Source organism: Cricetulus griseus, chromosome 3, assembly GCF_003668045.3.
Source record: "Cricetulus griseus strain 17A/GY chromosome 3, alternate assembly CriGri-PICRH-1.0, whole genome shotgun sequence".
In the NCBI taxonomy this organism is placed as follows: Eukaryota; Metazoa; Chordata; class Mammalia; order Rodentia; family Cricetidae; genus Cricetulus; species Cricetulus griseus.
In genome coordinates, this window is record NC_048596.1 from 163,938,712 (window position 1) to 163,956,091 (window position 17,380).

General features: G+C 52.1%; 1 protein-coding gene across 4 annotated transcripts in view; it reads left to right on the forward strand.

The window, feature by feature from the left end:
- Adcy7 (adenylate cyclase 7) overlaps positions 1–17,380 on the forward strand; it is a 40,771-nt gene that overhangs the window by 9,988 nt on the left and 13,403 nt on the right. Inside the window, exons 2-10 of one of the 4 annotated variants that reach the window (XM_027405525.2) lie at positions 7,670–8,077; positions 9,307–9,510; positions 10,366–10,533; positions 11,242–11,391; positions 11,703–11,851; positions 12,221–12,332; positions 14,400–14,527; positions 15,759–15,917; positions 16,067–16,199. In XM_027405525.2, coding sequence (XP_027261326.1) covers positions 7,907–8,077; positions 9,307–9,510; positions 10,366–10,533; positions 11,242–11,391; positions 11,703–11,851; positions 12,221–12,332; positions 14,400–14,527; positions 15,759–15,917; positions 16,067–16,199 — 1,374 coding nt within the window. In that variant the 5' untranslated portion in view covers positions 7,670–7,906. Of the gene's footprint in view, positions 1–7,669; positions 8,078–9,306; positions 9,511–10,365; positions 10,534–11,241; positions 11,392–11,702; positions 11,852–12,220; positions 12,333–14,399; positions 14,528–15,758; positions 15,918–16,066; positions 16,200–17,380 lie in introns of those variants that run through there. The other 3 variants (XM_027405528.2, XM_027405530.2, XM_027405529.2) reach the window with 3 other exon arrangements.

Below are 17,380 nucleotides of genomic sequence, written 5' to 3' on the forward strand. Positions count from 1 at the left end.
AGGTCCTGAGGCCGTTAGACTTCCTCTTTCTGTTCTTCCTTATCAAGGGAAAGGGGAGCAGAACTCTGTTGAGTGTGGGTGTGAAAGTGTTTCCATTCTAAAGGGTGGAAGGAGCTACAGGGCATCGTTTAAAAGAATGAATCATAAGTAGTGGAATTTGGAGCACAAAGTGGGGACAGGACCAGTGACATGGCTCAACTGGTAAAGGTGCTTGTCACCAAGACTGACAATTTAGGATCCATGTGGGGAAAGAAGAAAAATGCTCTCCCAAGTTGTCCTCTGACACACAAACATGTGTGCCCACCCACGAAGTAAATAAGTGTAAAAAAGTTAAAGAAGGGGCTGGAGAGATGGCTTGGCAGTTAAGAGCACTGGCTGCTCTTCCAGAGGTCCAGAGTTCAATTCCCAGAAACCACATGTTGGGAATCTAATACCGTCTTCTGGCATGCATACATACAAATAGAACATGCATATGCATAAATAAACAAGCCTTTAAAAAAAGTTAAAGAAGAGGTGGGACAAACCTGATATCCCTTGGGTGACTGGCCGTGGGTCAGTTAGTTAGCACATTGTCTGGCTCCCACTGTGTGCAGAGTCCCCAGACATGATATGGAGGCCCCGAGTTCTCTGCCTTTTGGAGCTTGTCCTGTACAGCTTCTGCTGGCCATGGCCAGGTGCTTGGCATACAGGTGTTGTTCTGTATTTGGAATGCATGCCGAGGGATGAGTGAAGGAATGAATGAATGACCAACTCTTCTGGGACAGGTCCACCAGATTTGTGGACACATCTGCTGTATTTTCATTTTAACAGAGAAGCTGTGCTGGCCCCCTCCTGTAATTTCAGCACTGGGCACTTCTGAGCCTGAGGCAGGAGGATCTGGAGTTTGAATCAGTTTGGGCAACATAGTAAGACCTTGTCACAAACAATGAGGGGCTGGAGAGATGGCTCAGTGGCTAAGGGCCCTTTGGTGCTCTTCCAGAGGACTAAAGTTCAGTTCCCAGCCCCTGCATCTGGTTGTTCACAGCCATCTGTAACTCAAGTTGCAGAGATCGGATGCTTTCTTCTGGTTTCCCTGGGCACCCCAAACCCCACCCCACCTATACACAGAGAAAAGCTATAAAGATGTGAGGCTTAGGAGGTGGCCTTCTGCTTTACAGTGGGAGAAGGGAGGATCACAATGCCCAGGACCACTCTTTCCTTCAGCCCAGGTGTGGTGCCAGCCTGCCTTTGGTTTGTCCTTAGTCTTCAGATTCTTCACTGAGTGAGGCAATTTCCACCCAAGGCCTTGCAGAACCCAGGTCAGAGTGGAGACCTCAGAGGTTTGGTATTACTGCTTTTTTGAAAGAGGGGAAATTGAGGCCCAACTCAGGTGAGAGCCTTGCCCAGAGTTACATACAGCAAGATAGTGACTGGTGTGACAGTCTGGACCACGACTGTGGCCCCAGGGCCAAGTGAAGCCATCCCAGAGAAAACAGGAGACTGAAGTAGCTGCCCTGGGAGTCTCCAATGATTGCTCTGCCTGGGGCTTGGCAGACAGTCCTCTGGAGATGGGGGTAGGTGAGAGACGTATTGGGGACTGGTCCTATCACACTTACCTCTCTAGGGTGGGCCTCACTGCTCAGTTTTGGTCCTGAAGGACTTCCTTTGTCTAGGTTGGCCCTTAGCTTTGGACTCATGTGTACTTTTATCCTTGCAGGCTTGGTTGGCCCAGCAGCTTGTAACTTTGTAGACCCATGTCAATCCAGAGGAAGTTAGGACCCTTGCTGAGTACGAACAACACTGCCCCTCCAGCAGCCAGTACAGATATGGGAGCAAATAGTAAATCAGGCCGCAGGCTCCTCTACTCTACTAAGGGGAGCCCCTGTGTTCTTGCCTTTTAGCTGATGGATGCTTTCTTTGTTTTCCATGGTCATTCCTAGGCTCTGCATCTTACCCTGCATTGTTGCAGGCTTACTTCACAAAGACTAGCTGGGGACAGCTGTAGAATAGACAGGAAGCATCCTGTCTGGGCCCGCTGCGGAGGCCAGGACTGGGGTCTGACCAGCATACTGAGCTGGAAGGAAACATGGAAGCCACAACCCTCAGGACTCCAGGGCCAAGACCAAGCTGGGGAGGGAGGCCCAAGGAGAGAGGCCCTTGGGTGGGATTACTTGGTCCTGGGGTTTCCTGGGTGCCCCTGACACTTCTGGTAGCATGTGCATGAAGCTCAGGGTCTCCTGGAAAAAGATGGCTTAGAATGAGACCTCAGCAAATGAGGCTCTGAGGGTGGTGATACTGATCTCCAGGCCTGGGAACAGGGTCTGTAGTGGGTGTGACGGGAGTAGTAGATTACCAGGCTGGGGTGGGGCCAGGGCCTGGTGGGGCCTCTCTTCCTCACAGGCCTACAGAGGAGCCCTCATCCTCATGGCCCCCACTTCCCTTTTCTGAGGACACCAGGGCCCCAAGCTCTCTGCAGCTCCAGGCTCGCTGAGGAAGCTGGACTGGGGTTCCTGTCAGCTCTGTCTAGGTAAGGAAGTGGATACAAGCCTGGGTGGTTTAGAACATACGGCTGCTGGTTCCACTGGGTGTGGGTCTCCCAGGTAGCCTGGAAGCCCAGTCCTGTGCCCATCTCTGATGTCCCAGCCTCCTGCCTCCTATCACTGTCTTGCTCGGGAACATGGACACCACTGGTTAGGATTGGTGAGGAGGTCCCAGCCCTGCCTGGGATACAAGAAAGGAATGAGTGTGGCTCAGAGGGCTTCCTGGATGAGGCACCCCTCCTGGATCCGGTGGCTTGGCCTTGTCCCTGCCCCTATAGGACAGAGGGAAATGTCTGATGACCTCCACTTAGCCCCTACCCTTTTTTACCACCATGTTGTCCTTGCCTTATGGGATAGGGACAGGAAAGGGGTCGGCATTGCGGTGTTAGTGGCTTTCTGGTTGTTAGTTCTGTGAGAGTGAGAGGCAGGGTGAGGAGTGGGCTGTGCATGGCCTGTGTTCAAATCACAGCTTCCTGTCTCATTAGCTGTGTGACCATGACAATGACTGAGCCTGTCTGTAGCTCATTTCCCACACGTAGGAACTGAGAACAGTGGGCCTACAGGCAAGTGTGCAGACCCAAGCATAGCGTCTCATAAGGCCTGGAGCACTTTGTTTTTTGGATAGGGTTGGTGATCACAAAACCCCAGAGATCTCTGCACAGTTCCCCCATTTCAGGGGGATGTGAGACCACACCCAGCTTTTTACATTTAAACTCAGGTCCTCCTGCTTGCACAGGACGGGCTCTTGTTCGCGGAACCATCTCCTCAGTCCAGCCGCAGGAACTTCTGAGGGAGCTATGGCAAAGGGTTCCCAGTCTCCAGCTAATGCACTGACTAGAAGGAAGGAGTGGGTCTGTGGAGGATTCCTGTCCTGGTGAGATGTGTCTGGGTCTAACCTTGGAACTGGCTCAGGGTGGAGCTGGCCTATCCGAGTGGCTGCTGCTGGTGGGTCCCTGACCCTCTCATGGACCAGAGAGAAGCTTTGCTTCCAGCTGTAGTCTTGTATTCCTCTGCTCAGCTATTCCAGGGGCCGAATAAGAGCCCTGGGTGGGCCAAATCCTTATGCCTGGTGCATCCCATTGTCCACTTCCATCCCCAGCCACTGGTGCCTGGAAATGGCCTAATTAGATTGACAAATAAAATCTTTACCAGGCCTGGTTTCCCATGGGCTCGGTGGTGAGGTGGTGGCTCTTGCAGCAGCTCCTCAGCCTGGCTTTGTGCTTGGGGAGACAGGTCATGTCTGGGACCAGAGGAGGCAGGAGCATGTGTTGGAGTGTGCACATGTGTACTCTCACACCACACACATGTGTCCTGGTGGCCTGCAGCCTGGCTTTGCCTAGAGGAGTGTCTCTGGAGACTTGTCTCAACCATTGGTGTCTGAGGTTTCTCAGCCCAGCAGTCCCAGCCCACTGGTGTTTGGCACTGAGACAGAGAGCCCGGCAGGACTGCAGTTTGTGTGCTTGTGGCATTTGGCTTTGTCCCCTAGAGTGGCAATGGAGAAGCCTGGGCCCAGGAGCTGTGGTTTGAATCGCAGCCCTTCTGGCAAGCACCTCCAGCTGTGTGATCTTAGGCAAGCTGCTGTACCCCCTCTGGGCTCAGCTCTGCACCTGTTAGGAAATGTTTAAACGTGTGTGCAGTTACTGCAGAGCTGGGCAGTGTTCAGAGATGGGCCTTGCCTGTTCTGCAGCCCATGGCATAGGGCTGGGCACATGCAGCTGGTGCTTAGTCAGCACTTCCTGTGGATTTGAAAGTGGCCTGCCTAGATAAAGAAGAGGCAAATGAGGGAGCTTCATGCTAACAGAACTGACAGCCTGTAGGAGACAGTATTTTCCTAGATAGCAATTTGCAATATGCCTACTGCTGTAGGCCCTTGGGAAGCCTGGGCTCATGCCTAGGACCCCTGGCTAGATAGGTACTTGTGGACAGCTGCTTGGGTGCAGTCCCAAGTCCCTAGGCCTTTTCTTTTCTGTTTCTGGGCCTGTGCTAAAGTCAGAGGGAGGCAGAGCTGGAGGAATGTCCAGGGGCTTCACAGCAGTGGGCCCTGCACAGGTTCCCTGGGATCCTGTGCTCTTCGTCACTGAGGGCTCTGTTCCTTCCTGGACACTTTCTTTGAAGCTTCTACTGGAAGCTGGCCATTTGCCCTTTGTGACCTCTCCAGTAGACTGCCCACCCTGTATCCTCCACCCTGTCGCCTCAAAGTGAGGCATTCCTAAAGGGGTCACCAGTCCTGCTGCAACATGGTCTTGACTATGTGAGGCTTCTATTGCAACAGGGCAGCTGCCTCTAGGTGGAGTCTGTGTATGGTTGCTATGTTTTTATTTCTCCTCTTTTTATAATTTATTTTTATTTTGCATGCATTGGTGGTTTTGCTTTGATATATGTCTGTGTGAGGGTGTCAGATTCCCCTGGAACTGGAATCACGAACAGTTGTGAGTTGCCATGTGGGTGCTGGGAATAGAACCTTGGTCTTCTGGAAGAGTAATCTTAACCACCGAACCATCTCTCCAAACCCTTATTTTTCCTCTTGAAGGTTGGTAAGGTCAGCCTATGTATTAGTCAGGATTCTCAAAACTCCTAGAGCAGTGGTTCTCAATTTATGGGTCTTGACCTCTTGGGGTTGAATGACTCTTTCACTGGGGTTGCATATCAGATACTGATACTGTGAATATCAGCTATTTACATTATGACTCATAACAGTAGCAAAATTGCAGTTATGAAGTAGCAACAAAAATAATTTTATGGTTATGGGTCACCACAACATGAGGAACTGTGTTAAAGGGTGGTAGAATTGGGAAGGTTGAGAATCACTGCTCTAGAGGAATAGAACTTACTGACTGAAAAAAAATATATGGGATTTATTAGGATGTATAGAAATATCAAATGTATTAGAATACATTATTTATATATGAGAGATATGTATGGAATATATATTTCACACACACACACACACACACACACACACACACACACACATACGTGGCTGTAGTCCAACAATGCTGTCTACCAATGGAAAATCCAAGAATCCAGTAGTTGTACAGTCCATGAGGCTGGATGTCTCACCTGGTCTTCAGTATACTCTGGAATCCTAAAGAAGTAAGCTCTAATGTCAGTGAAGGAATGGACTTGTGAGAGTCAGAGCAAGCAGGCAAAGAGCAAAAGCTTCCTTCTTTCGGGTCCTTTATATAGACTGCCACCAGAAGGTGTAGCCCAGGTTAAAGGTGGCTCTTCCCACCTTAAAAGATCCAGATTAAAGGAGGGTCTTCCCACTCCAGATTATTTAATTAAGACAAGTCCCTTGTAGGTGTGCCCAGATGCTTAGTTTTAGTTGAATCCAGATGTAGTCAAGTTGACAAGCAAGAATATTGTCACAGCCTCCACCACAAGGCTGTAACTTGAGCTGGCCCATCACAAGTGAGTCTGAGAAGTCCTTTGGGAATGAACAGTTGTGTTGATGGGTGTAGAGGGGTCTGTGGTGAGCTCAGCCAGCCTGGAGTCCACCTGTATCTTCGTAGTAAAGGCTACCTTGTCCCTCCCTGACTGTCCTATGAGGTAGGCCTTGCATGCTGAATGGGTCAGGCATGCTGGCACATAACTGTAATCCTATCGAAAAAGGAGGCTGAGGCAGAAGGATGGCAGGTTCAAGGCCTACTTGGGTTACAGAATGAGTTCAAGGCCAGCATGGGTGTCTTAGTGAGATCCTGTATCAAAAGAAAAAAGAGGCATGGGGCTATAGTTCCATAAAAGAGTATTTGACTAGCATATGTGAGGTTCCAGGTTCAACTCCTTGTATCAGGAAAAAAAAACAAAAACAAAAACAAAAAAACTCTGTGTCTGTGGGTTGCCTTAAGAAAACACATCTCAAGCTAGGTGTGGTGTTTTATCCTAACACTTGAGAGGTAGAGGCAGGTAGATCTCTGAGTTTGAGGCCAGCCTGGACTACAGAGTGAGTTCCAGGCCAGCTGGGGCTACATAGTGAGGCCCTGTCTCAAATAGAAACAAACAACAAACCTACAAGAAAGACACATCTGGGACTGGAGACATGGCTAGTGGTTAAGAGTTCTTGAGGCTCTTACAGAGGACCTGAGTCCAGTTCCCATAGCCCATGCTGAGTGGCTCACAGCTACCTATAACTACAGCTCCAGGGCATCTGATGCCTTCTTCTGGCCTCTGCGTACATGTAGCATACTCTCACACATGCATAATTAAAAATAAAAATAAGCTGAGCAGTGGTGGCACATGTCTTTACTCCCAGCACTCAGGAGGTGGGTGGATCTCTTGAGTTTGAGGCCAGCCTGCTCTACGGAGCAAGTTCCAGGACAGGCAGAGCTACACAGAGAAACCCTGTCTCAAAACAAACAAACAAACAACAAAAAAAACAACCCCCCCAAAATAATAAAAAATCTAACTAAATAAATAAAAAGAAAGAAAACATGCTGTCTCGTGGATACTTAGCATAGTCAGGTACAGGGGTTGCCCAGGTTGAAGCTGGCGGTATAGAAGCTGAGCCTGTGGCCCTTGATCTCCCCAAGCCGTATGGATCCTGACACTGTCCTTAAATCCCAGGTATCCAGAGAGTGTGTTGTTTACACAGTGACCCTGGGAATAGAGCAGAGGTTAGACCAGATCCTACATCATGCTCATCTGATCTGGCAGTAGCTCTACTGAAGCTCAGCGAACAAAGGAAGGTGGAGCAACAAGCTCTGTGGGGATCCCTAGGGATCCACTTAGAAAAAGAGATGTGTGTGGCTTAGCCTCCCACCTTGCACACGATGCTGGGAAGTTGGTCCCCGAACTGGAAGTGGCTTAGTGAGGCTTTGAGTGGCAGTGTGCTGGCCCAGTCTCCAGGGTGAGAAAGGTGCTGTGGGTCTGTGCCATCCACTGTAGTGCCCACATGCTTGTGGCCCCTAGAAACTGACTGGGAATTTACTTAGACAGGGTCTTGTTATATAGTCCAGATGTCCTCAAGCTCACAATCCTCCTGTCTCAGCCTCCTTAGTACTACGCCTGGCATCCATAATTCCATTTCTAATGACTTTGAGTTCACACATACTCAGGTACTGTATGAAACTGGCCCCACCTTCCCTCATGCCAGCCCTTCCCTAATTTGGCCCATGGACATCAAATGCTTTTGGTCTGCTTTGACTCCACAGATCTGAGGACGTGGAAGGTCCTGCCAGTCCATCCTAGATACCCTGAAGACACCAGTGACCAACACTCCGTGGCTGGAGCCAGTGCCATGTGCCCATGGAGCCACAGGCTCTGGGTGCCTCTGCCCAGTCCTGCCTGGTAGCCTCAGAGAGGCCACATACAAGAGTGTCAGGAAACAGATGTATCTCAGGCCGTGGGGCTCCTGAGCAGGCTGCTGGACCAGGCCACTGGGGAAGAAGATGCCAGCCAAAGGGCGCTACTTCCTAAATGAGGGTGATGAAGGCCCCAACCAGGCAAAGCTCTATGAGAAGTACCGCCTCACCAGCCAGCATGGGCCACTGTTGCTCTTGCTCCTCCTGGTGGCTGTGGCCACCTGCATCGCACTCATCATCATCACCTTCAGCCATGAGGTAAGGCCTTGGACTACGGCACTTTGACCTTCCTGCTCTGATAGGAAAGCTTTAGCATGGTGGTGCCTGCATGAAGCTTCATTTTCTTCCTTTGTGAACTGCTAGGTGGGTGGGAAACAAGTCAATTTAAATTTGATCTTCAAATCTGGCTGATTTTAGCTATTATAATTAATTGTATGAAATCATCCTCTTTTTTTCACCATGAAATTCAATCTGTTAAATATCCGAGTCAAGGCTTATATATTACTTCCTTCCCTTGTCTGACCATGGCAGACATCACCAATCAATCCTTGTATTCCCTTGAATCTGGCTACGATATCAAATTCTTTTTCCTCCTTCTCATCTTCCTTCTCCTTCCCTCACTTCCCCTTTCCTCCTTTTCCTCTTCCTTTCCCCTTCTTCCTGTTGCTTGTCATCCTCTTCTTTTTCTTTTCTTTATTTTATTTTATTTTTTTTAGACAGGGTTTCATTATGTAGCCCAGGCTGGCCTTGAATTCAGTCTCTTAAGTGCTGGTATGGAATCCTTAGCCCTGTCAGGGCAGACATTACCAGCATTGCTCCTGACCTGCGCCTTGCTTTGCTGCAGCCAGTAGCCGTGTGCAGTTCTTTGTCACTCAGCATATGACTGTTGAGAACCTGCTGGTTTTCTTCATTTTCTTGCTGATTGTTGTAAATGCAATCAGAAGTTCCTGAGGTGATATCAGAGGCTGCAAGGAGTTCTGTGTTGGTAGCCAGTGCCCTGCAGGGAGTGGGAAGGGACAGTTAGACCTTGCAGCTACATCACAGACACCACTTTCCTGTCATTGTCCAGAGGTGCCCCGTGCTTCTGCCCTCGTGATGCTTAGGGTCCAGGATCTTCTGGACCCTTCTCCCCACCTGCGCCTCTGCTCTTTGTGTCCCTCCAAAGCCGGTTCTTAGGCACAGATTCCTCTCCTCCAAGACTTTAAGGTTTTGCCCTGTTCTGGCTCCTGTGGTTCCACTTGTCCCCCACAGGGGAGCAGTGGTCTCTTAGGGCAGGGTGGGGGTGCTCAAGCTGCTGCAATGATTGGGAAAGGCAGTGCTAGCAGAGATGGCGTTACACGCTGGCCTGAGGTTTTGGGGAGACCAGGTGTCGGGGGAGCCCAACACTGCTGTGTGGAAGGTGCTTGAAGTGATTCTGGGTGGACTCCTGGAGGAGTGAGTGTTCCTCGGGAGAAAGTCAGGGTACTCTGTCTGTTTGCTCTACCCAGGATCCCCCCAGACACCAGGCTATCCTGGGCACTGCGTTCTTCATGCTGACGCTGTTTGTGGCTCTCTATGTGCTGGTATATGTTGAGTGCCTGGTGCGGCGATGGCTGTGGGCCTTGGCTCTACTCACCTGGGCCTGCCTCATGATGCTCGGCTTTGTGCTGGTGTGGGACTCCTGGAAGAATGATGCCTGTGCGTGGGAGCAGGTAATGGTGGGAGCCGATGCCACTGGGCTTGGGAGCAAGCAGTTGGGATATGCAACCAGCAGTTTTCTGCCTACTTGTGGCTTTGGGGCTTATGGGAGCGGGCCAGGGCAGGCCTGTGCTGTGGCCTCCCTGCAGGCTATGACACTGGGTTTAAGATGGCCCCAAGCTGGCTCTCTTCTCAGGGTGTCCCCTTGGGTATCTGGCATTTTTGGATAGAATCTGGCATTTTGGTTAGAGATGACAGAATTCCAACTCAAGGAGGCAAAAAGGCACCAATGGGTTGGAGAGCCAGGAAGAGCTGAGTAGGGCTGGCCCTTGCTCCAGTAGCCTGGCTGCTTAGGGCTCTGTGTTCCTCTGTGTTACTTTGTTGTTGAGCAGCCTGTCCCCAGGTGGAGGCTGAGATGGCTGCTCACTCACTGGGCTAGCCCAGGTGACAGCTGGATATCTTGGTTGAGTTGCACTGGCCTGACCTGGTAGTCACAGTCGCATCACAGTCTATGCCTTTTTCTGTGACCAGGTGTGCTCAGGCTCATGAAACCATAGATTCAAGGGCAGGCATGGGGAGTGAGGCTGCACTGCCTGTGGGCAGCAACAAGTGGTGACCCCCATCCCAGCCTTCCAGTCCTACCAGACCAACAGCTGAGGGCTCTGACACAGACACAAACTCAGTATTCCGATGACGAGCAAGGCACTCTAGGTCTTCCTGTCCTGCTGTGTGTCTGTCTGTCCCTGTGCCTCACCATACAGGGGAGAGATGAGAGATCCCAGAATTGGGATGTCCCCGGTGACTACAGGCTTGGTTCTCCTTCTGCTTGGTTCTGGGCCATGTTGAATCTCTGGGTGCACTGTCCCCAGGTGCCTTTCTTCCTGTTCATTGTCTTTGTGGTGTATGCATTACTGCCCCTCAGCACGAGGGCAGCCATCACAGTGGGGATGGTTTCCACTGTTTCCCACCTCCTGATGTTTGGAGCTGTGACAGGAGCCTTCAAGATGTCCGTGTCCGGAGCACAGCTGGCGCTGCAGGTGAGGGCCACGGATGCTGGGTGTGGGCAGGTGAGGGCCTGGTGGAGGTTGAACTCTGGGACTGTTTGCAGACCAGTGGTGGCAGGCAGGGCCCCTTCCTGTTTGTCGTAACTGCCGGTTTAGGATTTTCTGTGGTCTCAGGCCCTAGCTGAGCTCAGGGCCCTGCTATGGTGAGGTCCCTTTTTGAGCATCTCTCCCCAGGGCCCTGAACTAACTTGATAGTACCCCAGTCTTGGTGTGTGTGACTCTGTTGAGTAAGTGTGCCCCCAATTCACATCACTGGGGTGCAGGGATGTGTCTTCCTTCTGACTGGCCTAGATGTCTACTTCTGGGGGAGAGGCCAGAGCTCTGGATAGCCAGCTGGGTGCTGTACCTCCTGTGGCAGGGTTTGGGGCTCAGTGAGGCATTGAAAGTATCTCCTTGGAAGTTCTTGGCATTCTGACTCTGGTTCCCTGGCCTTAATGGATGAGGTATGTGTCTGGTAGGGCAGAGGCCCAAGTCCTGGTCCTGTGGTCATACAACTCATTAGGGAACCAGCTGCTACCTTGGGCCTCAGTTTTCTGCCTAACCTAGGAAAAAAAATGACAACTTGAAGAGTATTGGGGTCAGACAGTGGGGACAAATGCCACCATGTCTGTTGTGGGGTTCACGCTGAACAAGTGTGCCGCTGGACCGTGCTGAACCTTGCTTGCCCTCGGCTGCCCTCAGCTCCTGGCCAATGCCATTATCCTCCTGGGTGGGAACTTCACGGGTGCCTTCCACAAGCACCAGCTGCAGGATGCTTCCCGGGACCTCTTCATCTACACAGTCAAGTGCATCCAGATCCGCCGGAAGCTGCGTGTGGAGAAGCGCCAGCAGGTAGAGACCTGCATCGCCACATCCCTTCTCCCTGGCTGCCGTGCATCCCACCTTGTCCTCCCACCACTAGGCCAAATACTGCACGTGTGGCCCATGTGGCTGGTCCCTTGTGGGTCTCAGTCCTCGGAGCTTTGGTGACAGGGAGGGCATGTGCTCCAACAGGGTGATGCTGTGTACATATAACCCAGCAGGAAACATTGGCATCATGGGCAGAATCTGTGGGAAGAATGACATCCAGGTGGCTAGCCTAGGGCCTACTAATCCTCTGCCTGTCCCCACCGTCCTCCCACTGGTCTGCCCTCTTGTGCCAGGAGAACCTGCTGCTTTCGGTGCTCCCAGCTCACATATCCATGGGCATGAAGCTGGCCATCATTGAGCGCCTCAAAGAGGGTGGTGACCACCGCCACATGCCTGACAACAACTTTCACAGCCTCTATGTCAAGCGGCACCAGAATGTCAGGTGGGCAAGAGAATTTGGTCACCACTTCCCGGGCCCTGGGCAGATAAGATAGTGCTCTGTTGGGAGCCTCAGTCCGTACAGGTATTGGAGGTCAGGCCCTTCTTTGAGCCTTAGTTTCTCCTTGTTTCTTTTCCTTCTTTTTCTGGGGCTGAAAACTGAACCAGGGCCTTGTACTTGCTAGGCAAGTGCTCTCCTTGTTTCTTCATCGGGAGAGTCAGATCAAGGCTCTTAAAGGCTAGGGTGGTATTAGGGGAAGAAGACCCAGTTTCCTCTAGAATCATAGCTGTCCATGTGAATTAGCTGGACAGTCTGGTGGAGAGAAAAGGGCTGGATCAGATCTCTGATCCAAACTCTGTCCACCCGGACTAGTATCTTGTATGCAGACATTGTGGGCTTCACACGGCTGGCCAGTGACTGCTCGCCCAAGGAGCTGGTGGTGGTACTCAACGAGCTGTTCGGGAAATTTGACCAGATTGCCAAGGTGAGCGTGGGCACGCCATTGGACTGCTGCTGCCTCACAGGGCATCCAGTGCTTCGTGAGCTGGGAGTGGATGGGAGACTGGGGCCGAGTGTCTACGTAGTAGGTGGTTTCTGCATACTCCATGTGAGTGGGGTGCCAAGATGCAGGAGCTGGCTCCCACCTCAGCAGGAGGAGAGCAAGGTGTGAGTGCAGGCCCAGGCTGTTTATGGGTCCAGCTCAGATGGGGGCTTAGACTTGCAACCTGCAGATGGCTTCCAATCTGCCAGCCTTGTCTCACTCAGAGTCTCAGCTTAACCAATTCCCAGGTGAACTGTGCATATAAGAAAGCTTGAGAAGCCTTCCAAAGAAACCTGTGCCCCAGTGTCATGGTGCACACCTTTAATCTCAGCACTTGGAAGGCAGAGCTGGCTGATCTCTGTGAGTTTGAGACTAGGAAGGAGTTGGGGACAAACACAACTCAGACCCAGGGAGGGAGGGGAAGCCTGTAGGGCAAGGGAACAAGGCCTGGAGCAGATGCAAATCTCTGTCTCCATGATGTGAAGGCGGCAAGGCACATGGGAGCCCCTTCTCTCTGGCCTGTCTGTCTTGCTGCCCCTGGCACGCTCTGGCTTGTATTTGACTGATGTTTTTCTAATAAAGGTTATCTTTATCCCAAGCTCCTTTTATTTCTCAATATTTGGCATCCCTGTGTCTTGCAGCCCCTTAAAAACCTATCACAGGTCATCCTGACCTCACCTTGACCACGCCCTGACAGGCATGGTCAGGCACACCTGTAGCCAGCTTTTAGCAGGCATGGCTTTCACTGTTCCCTACATCCAGGAATGTATTTTCATCTTTTACCAAATCTCCTCGTGGCTCCTGAGTGTTGGTGCTGAGCTGTGTGACTGGGGCTGCCCTTTGGGCACTCATGGCCCAAGAGTCCTGTGCTTTCTAGAGAGGTGCAGGATGGGAGCCAGTTGAGCACTGGCTGGACACAGGGCAGGACTGACCTGGGCACAGTTGCCCCCTCCCAGGGGAGGGGGAAACTTAGATGTTCCAGCCCTGCCCTCCTCCCCTTGAGAGTCAGAGAACAGGGCTGCCTGCTGGGGCACCTGGGGTAGGGTGATGAGCAGGGTGTAAGAAACTGCAAAGCAAAGGCTGGTGTTCACATGAGACCCTACATGTGGTCCCTGCTAGAGGGCTTAAGAGGACTGATGGTCTCAGCACAGTCTCTGGTGGGACTGCAGACTCCCTTCCGGGGCCCTCCTTCCCCAGGCATTTCCTTTGGGGACCCACTGTCACCCTTGTTGGCTCCAGGTCTAGCAGCATAGCATCTCTGGGCTTAACTTCTGCTGATCTCTGCTTAGGATGCCTGCTGCAACTCCTGCCTGACTTACTCTGCTTTGGCTATACTGACTGTCCTAGTTTTATTTCAAATAGCTTCTTGGCCTCAGGACCTTTGTACATGTTGGAATGCTCTTCTTTTTGTTAATATTTTATTTTCTTATCTTTATTTTTTTGTGTACATTTGCCCGTGTGAGGGTGTTAGATCCCCTGGGGCTGGAGTTACAGACAGTTGTGAGCTCCCATGTAGGTGCTGGGAATTGAACCCGGGACCTCTGGAAAGAGCAGCCAGTGCTCTTAACCACTGAGCCATCCCTCTAGCACCCAGAATGCTTTCCTTCTAGGACTGTGATGGTTCTGGTTTCCTGGGCCCTTCCTTGTTCTCCAGTGCCTCATTTTCTCCTAGGCATATCTTCCAGTTGTATTGATTGAGTTCTATCCTCCTACTTGCATGCTCATTCCACAGCTGCAGGATTTGTATCTGTAGTTTGCTGCTATGCCCTATTACCTGGCCAGGTATACAGTAGGTGCTCAAACACTACATGGACAAATAAAAAAGACAGTCCCTCCTGAATAGCCTTTACTAAGCCTGGCTTTCATCTGGAATCCTGGCTGGGTCTCTCCGTGTCTCTCATCGGCTCTGCAGCAGTTGCTGAACCAGCACCGACGTCCACTCCTGGTGGAGAGGAATCCAGCTGGCCCCAGGCCTGCCCTGAGCATGCCCTTTGCTTGCTTACCCTGCAGGCCAATGAGTGCATGCGGATCAAGATCCTGGGTGACTGCTACTACTGTGTGTCAGGCCTGCCTGTGTCGCTGCCCACCCATGCCCGCAACTGCGTGAAGATGGGTCTGGACATCTGTGAGGCCATTAAGTAGGTGCAGGTGGGCCAGGGCACAGGAACATGTCCCCTTGCTAAACTACAAACTGAGGTGGGTGGGGGGTGAGGCTTGCCTGGATTCTCAGCATGCCATGTGGAGGATGTACACTCCTTCTGTTGGCTTCCCTTACTCAGGCACCACCTATGACTTCAAAAGTCCTAGAAGCATCTAAAACCCTGAGTTAGGTCGGGCATGGTGGCTCACGCCTTTAATCCCAGACTGAGGAGGCAGAGGCAGGTAGATCTCTGTGGGTTCGAGGCCAGCCTGGTCTACATAGCAAGTTCCAGGACTACATAGAGAGACCCTGTCTCAAAAAACAAAATAAAATAAATAAAAAACTCTCCCCCTCCAAGGACTGAGACAGCAGGAGAAGCTCAGGGCAGATAGCAGGAAGGCCTTTCAGGGGCAAGGTCCAGCTCCAAGACTCCATCTGCTTTCCCTTCCTCTGGGAAGCTTCTGGTGCCAGAGGACTTACTGTCCAGCAACAGGGAGGCCTGGAGCGTCTGGGCCCTACTGCTGGCTTCCGTCTGTTGGTGAGGTGCTCAGGGGTGTGCAGGAAGAAACATGAGATGATGGTGCAGGTGGCCTCTCTAGGCGGCAGAGGAGGTGCTCCATCCAGTACCACTGTGTGTGCCTCCAGGAGCTCTTCCCACAGTGCACAACACCCAAGACACCTGCCATGGGACCCAGCAGGTCCCCATTCTGCGTTGTGTATCGGTAGCTTTTGTTCCTGCTGTCTCTAGCCCTGGTGGCTTCAGCTCAACCCTAGTCCTAGTGGTGGATACAGGTGCCTGAGGAGTGTAGAGCTCTGCTCATCCCTGGGGGATGGGTGGGTGCCACATCCTGGGGGGGGCTTCACCCTGGAGGTTCCTCGTACTGAATAGGGCCCACATTTCCTGCAGCTGGAGTAGAGAAGCCCCCAGGGTTCTTGTCTGTGCTGGGTGTTGGGTAGGGCTTAGCATCCTCCACACCCTGGCAGCCTTATCAGAGCCAACCAGGGCTGCATGCAGGACAAGGGATACCAGGGACAGTATGTGGCCCAGCAGCATCCTAAGTCCCTTTCTCTTCCTACACACCCTTGAGCTGGGTGTGAGCTTGCCCACTCCCAGGGGTAGGGTTCTTGGCCTCTCTGAAGAGGAAGCCCTGCCTCCCTCCTTGGTGCCCTGGCATACCCAAGACCTCAAGCATGGCCTTGAGCTGCTGTGACAGACTGCTCTGCTCCAGGCAGGTTCGTGAGGCCACAGGAGTGGACATCAGCATGCGTGTGGGTATCCACTCCGGGAATGTTCTGTGTGGGGTCATCGGGCTCCGCAAGTGGCAGTATGATGTGTGGTCCCATGATGTGTCCCTGGCCAACAGGATGGAGGCAGCTGGAGTCCCTGGGTGAGTTTCATTGGGGCAGGGGCAGAGACCAGGGTGATCAGGGCGGGGCCAGGTGTGGAGGCAGGGGATGGAGCCAGTCCCGCCTGCTATGTACCCCTAAATGGGTGCCTGGGCTGACATGCTGCTTTATCTGACTTGGGTCTCCCCAGCCGGGTGCACATCACAGAGGCGACACTGAACCACCTGGACAAGGCATACGAGGTGGAGGATGGGAACGGGCAGCAGCGTGACCCCTATCTGAAAGAGATGAACATCCGAACCTACCTGGTGATCGACCCCCGGGTACAAGGGCTTGGGGGTGGGTGGGGATTGGGTGGCCTGGGAATAGGGTCCCAACTACTAGCAACTGACCCTTAAGACTGTGGTGAGGTGGCAGAGACTAGCCCAAACTAGGAGGGCACTTCCTTGAACTGGGCACATTCTAGGCACCAAGGAACAATGTTTGTGTTTCTGTAAGGCAGGGAGCAAGGGCTATGTCAGCAACTCTGGGCATAGAGTGCAGTGATAGTGCAGTTCCATGAAGCTAATTGCAGGAAGGCCTCTTCACCCGGGTGACTACTCCAGGAAGCAGGGAATGGCCAGGCAAGGCAGCCTGCTCCTAGAGCTTGCTGGTCTGGGGCTCTCAGGTGGTTCAAGTTACCCCCTCTCTTGGAGCTCAGCTTGCCCTGGTGCTCAACTGGAGAGGCTGCTGGGTTTGTCTGCTGACTGTTCCAGGTTGGCAGTCTGCTTTTTTTTTTTTTTTTTTTTTTTTTTTTTTGTCTGTAGCCTTAACCTCCTGAATCATCCTTGGAGTTTGCTCAAGAATGCTGTCAGGAGCTCCTTCCAGCTTTCTTGGTCCTGGCCCTGGAGGAGGCCTGCAAACCCACCTAGCCTCCACTGCCTGCCTTGGCTCCTCCATGCCCCCCTTATCTTGCTAATGTCCACAGTGCAGCCACCACATACAGGAAAATGCCTGCTCCTAGTCTTACTGTCCCCATGTGGTCCTGTTTATTTATCTTTTTCCTTGTTTATTGTCATTCATGCTGCCAAAGATCACTGGCCCTCTAGCCTGCAGATTGCCCAGCTTTGCTCTGAGCATGCATTTAGTGGCTTTGAAATGGATGGAGCCCCAACCTCAAAGACATCTGCAGGCATAGTAGTTCCAAAGCCCACCCCCAGAGCTGCCAGATTGAGCCAGCAGAATTGCAGGATGCTGGCCAGACTCCAGCCAAGCTCCAGAGAAGCAGCAGCATGTGTGTGCTTGCCACTAGCAGTGTGGGACTGGTGTTCTGCCTGGTCCCTCTCTCTAGCTCTGTTTATCTGTTGGTTCATTCACATAACTGGCAGTTTAGAGGGACTTGTAGGAGTTCTTCGTTCTTGTCTCCAGCCAGCATGTGACCAGGGTTACTGGCAGTAGAGGAGCCTCAGAGGAAGGTCCTCAATTCCAGACCCAGCAGCTCTTGCTCACTGCATGGCTTGGCTGT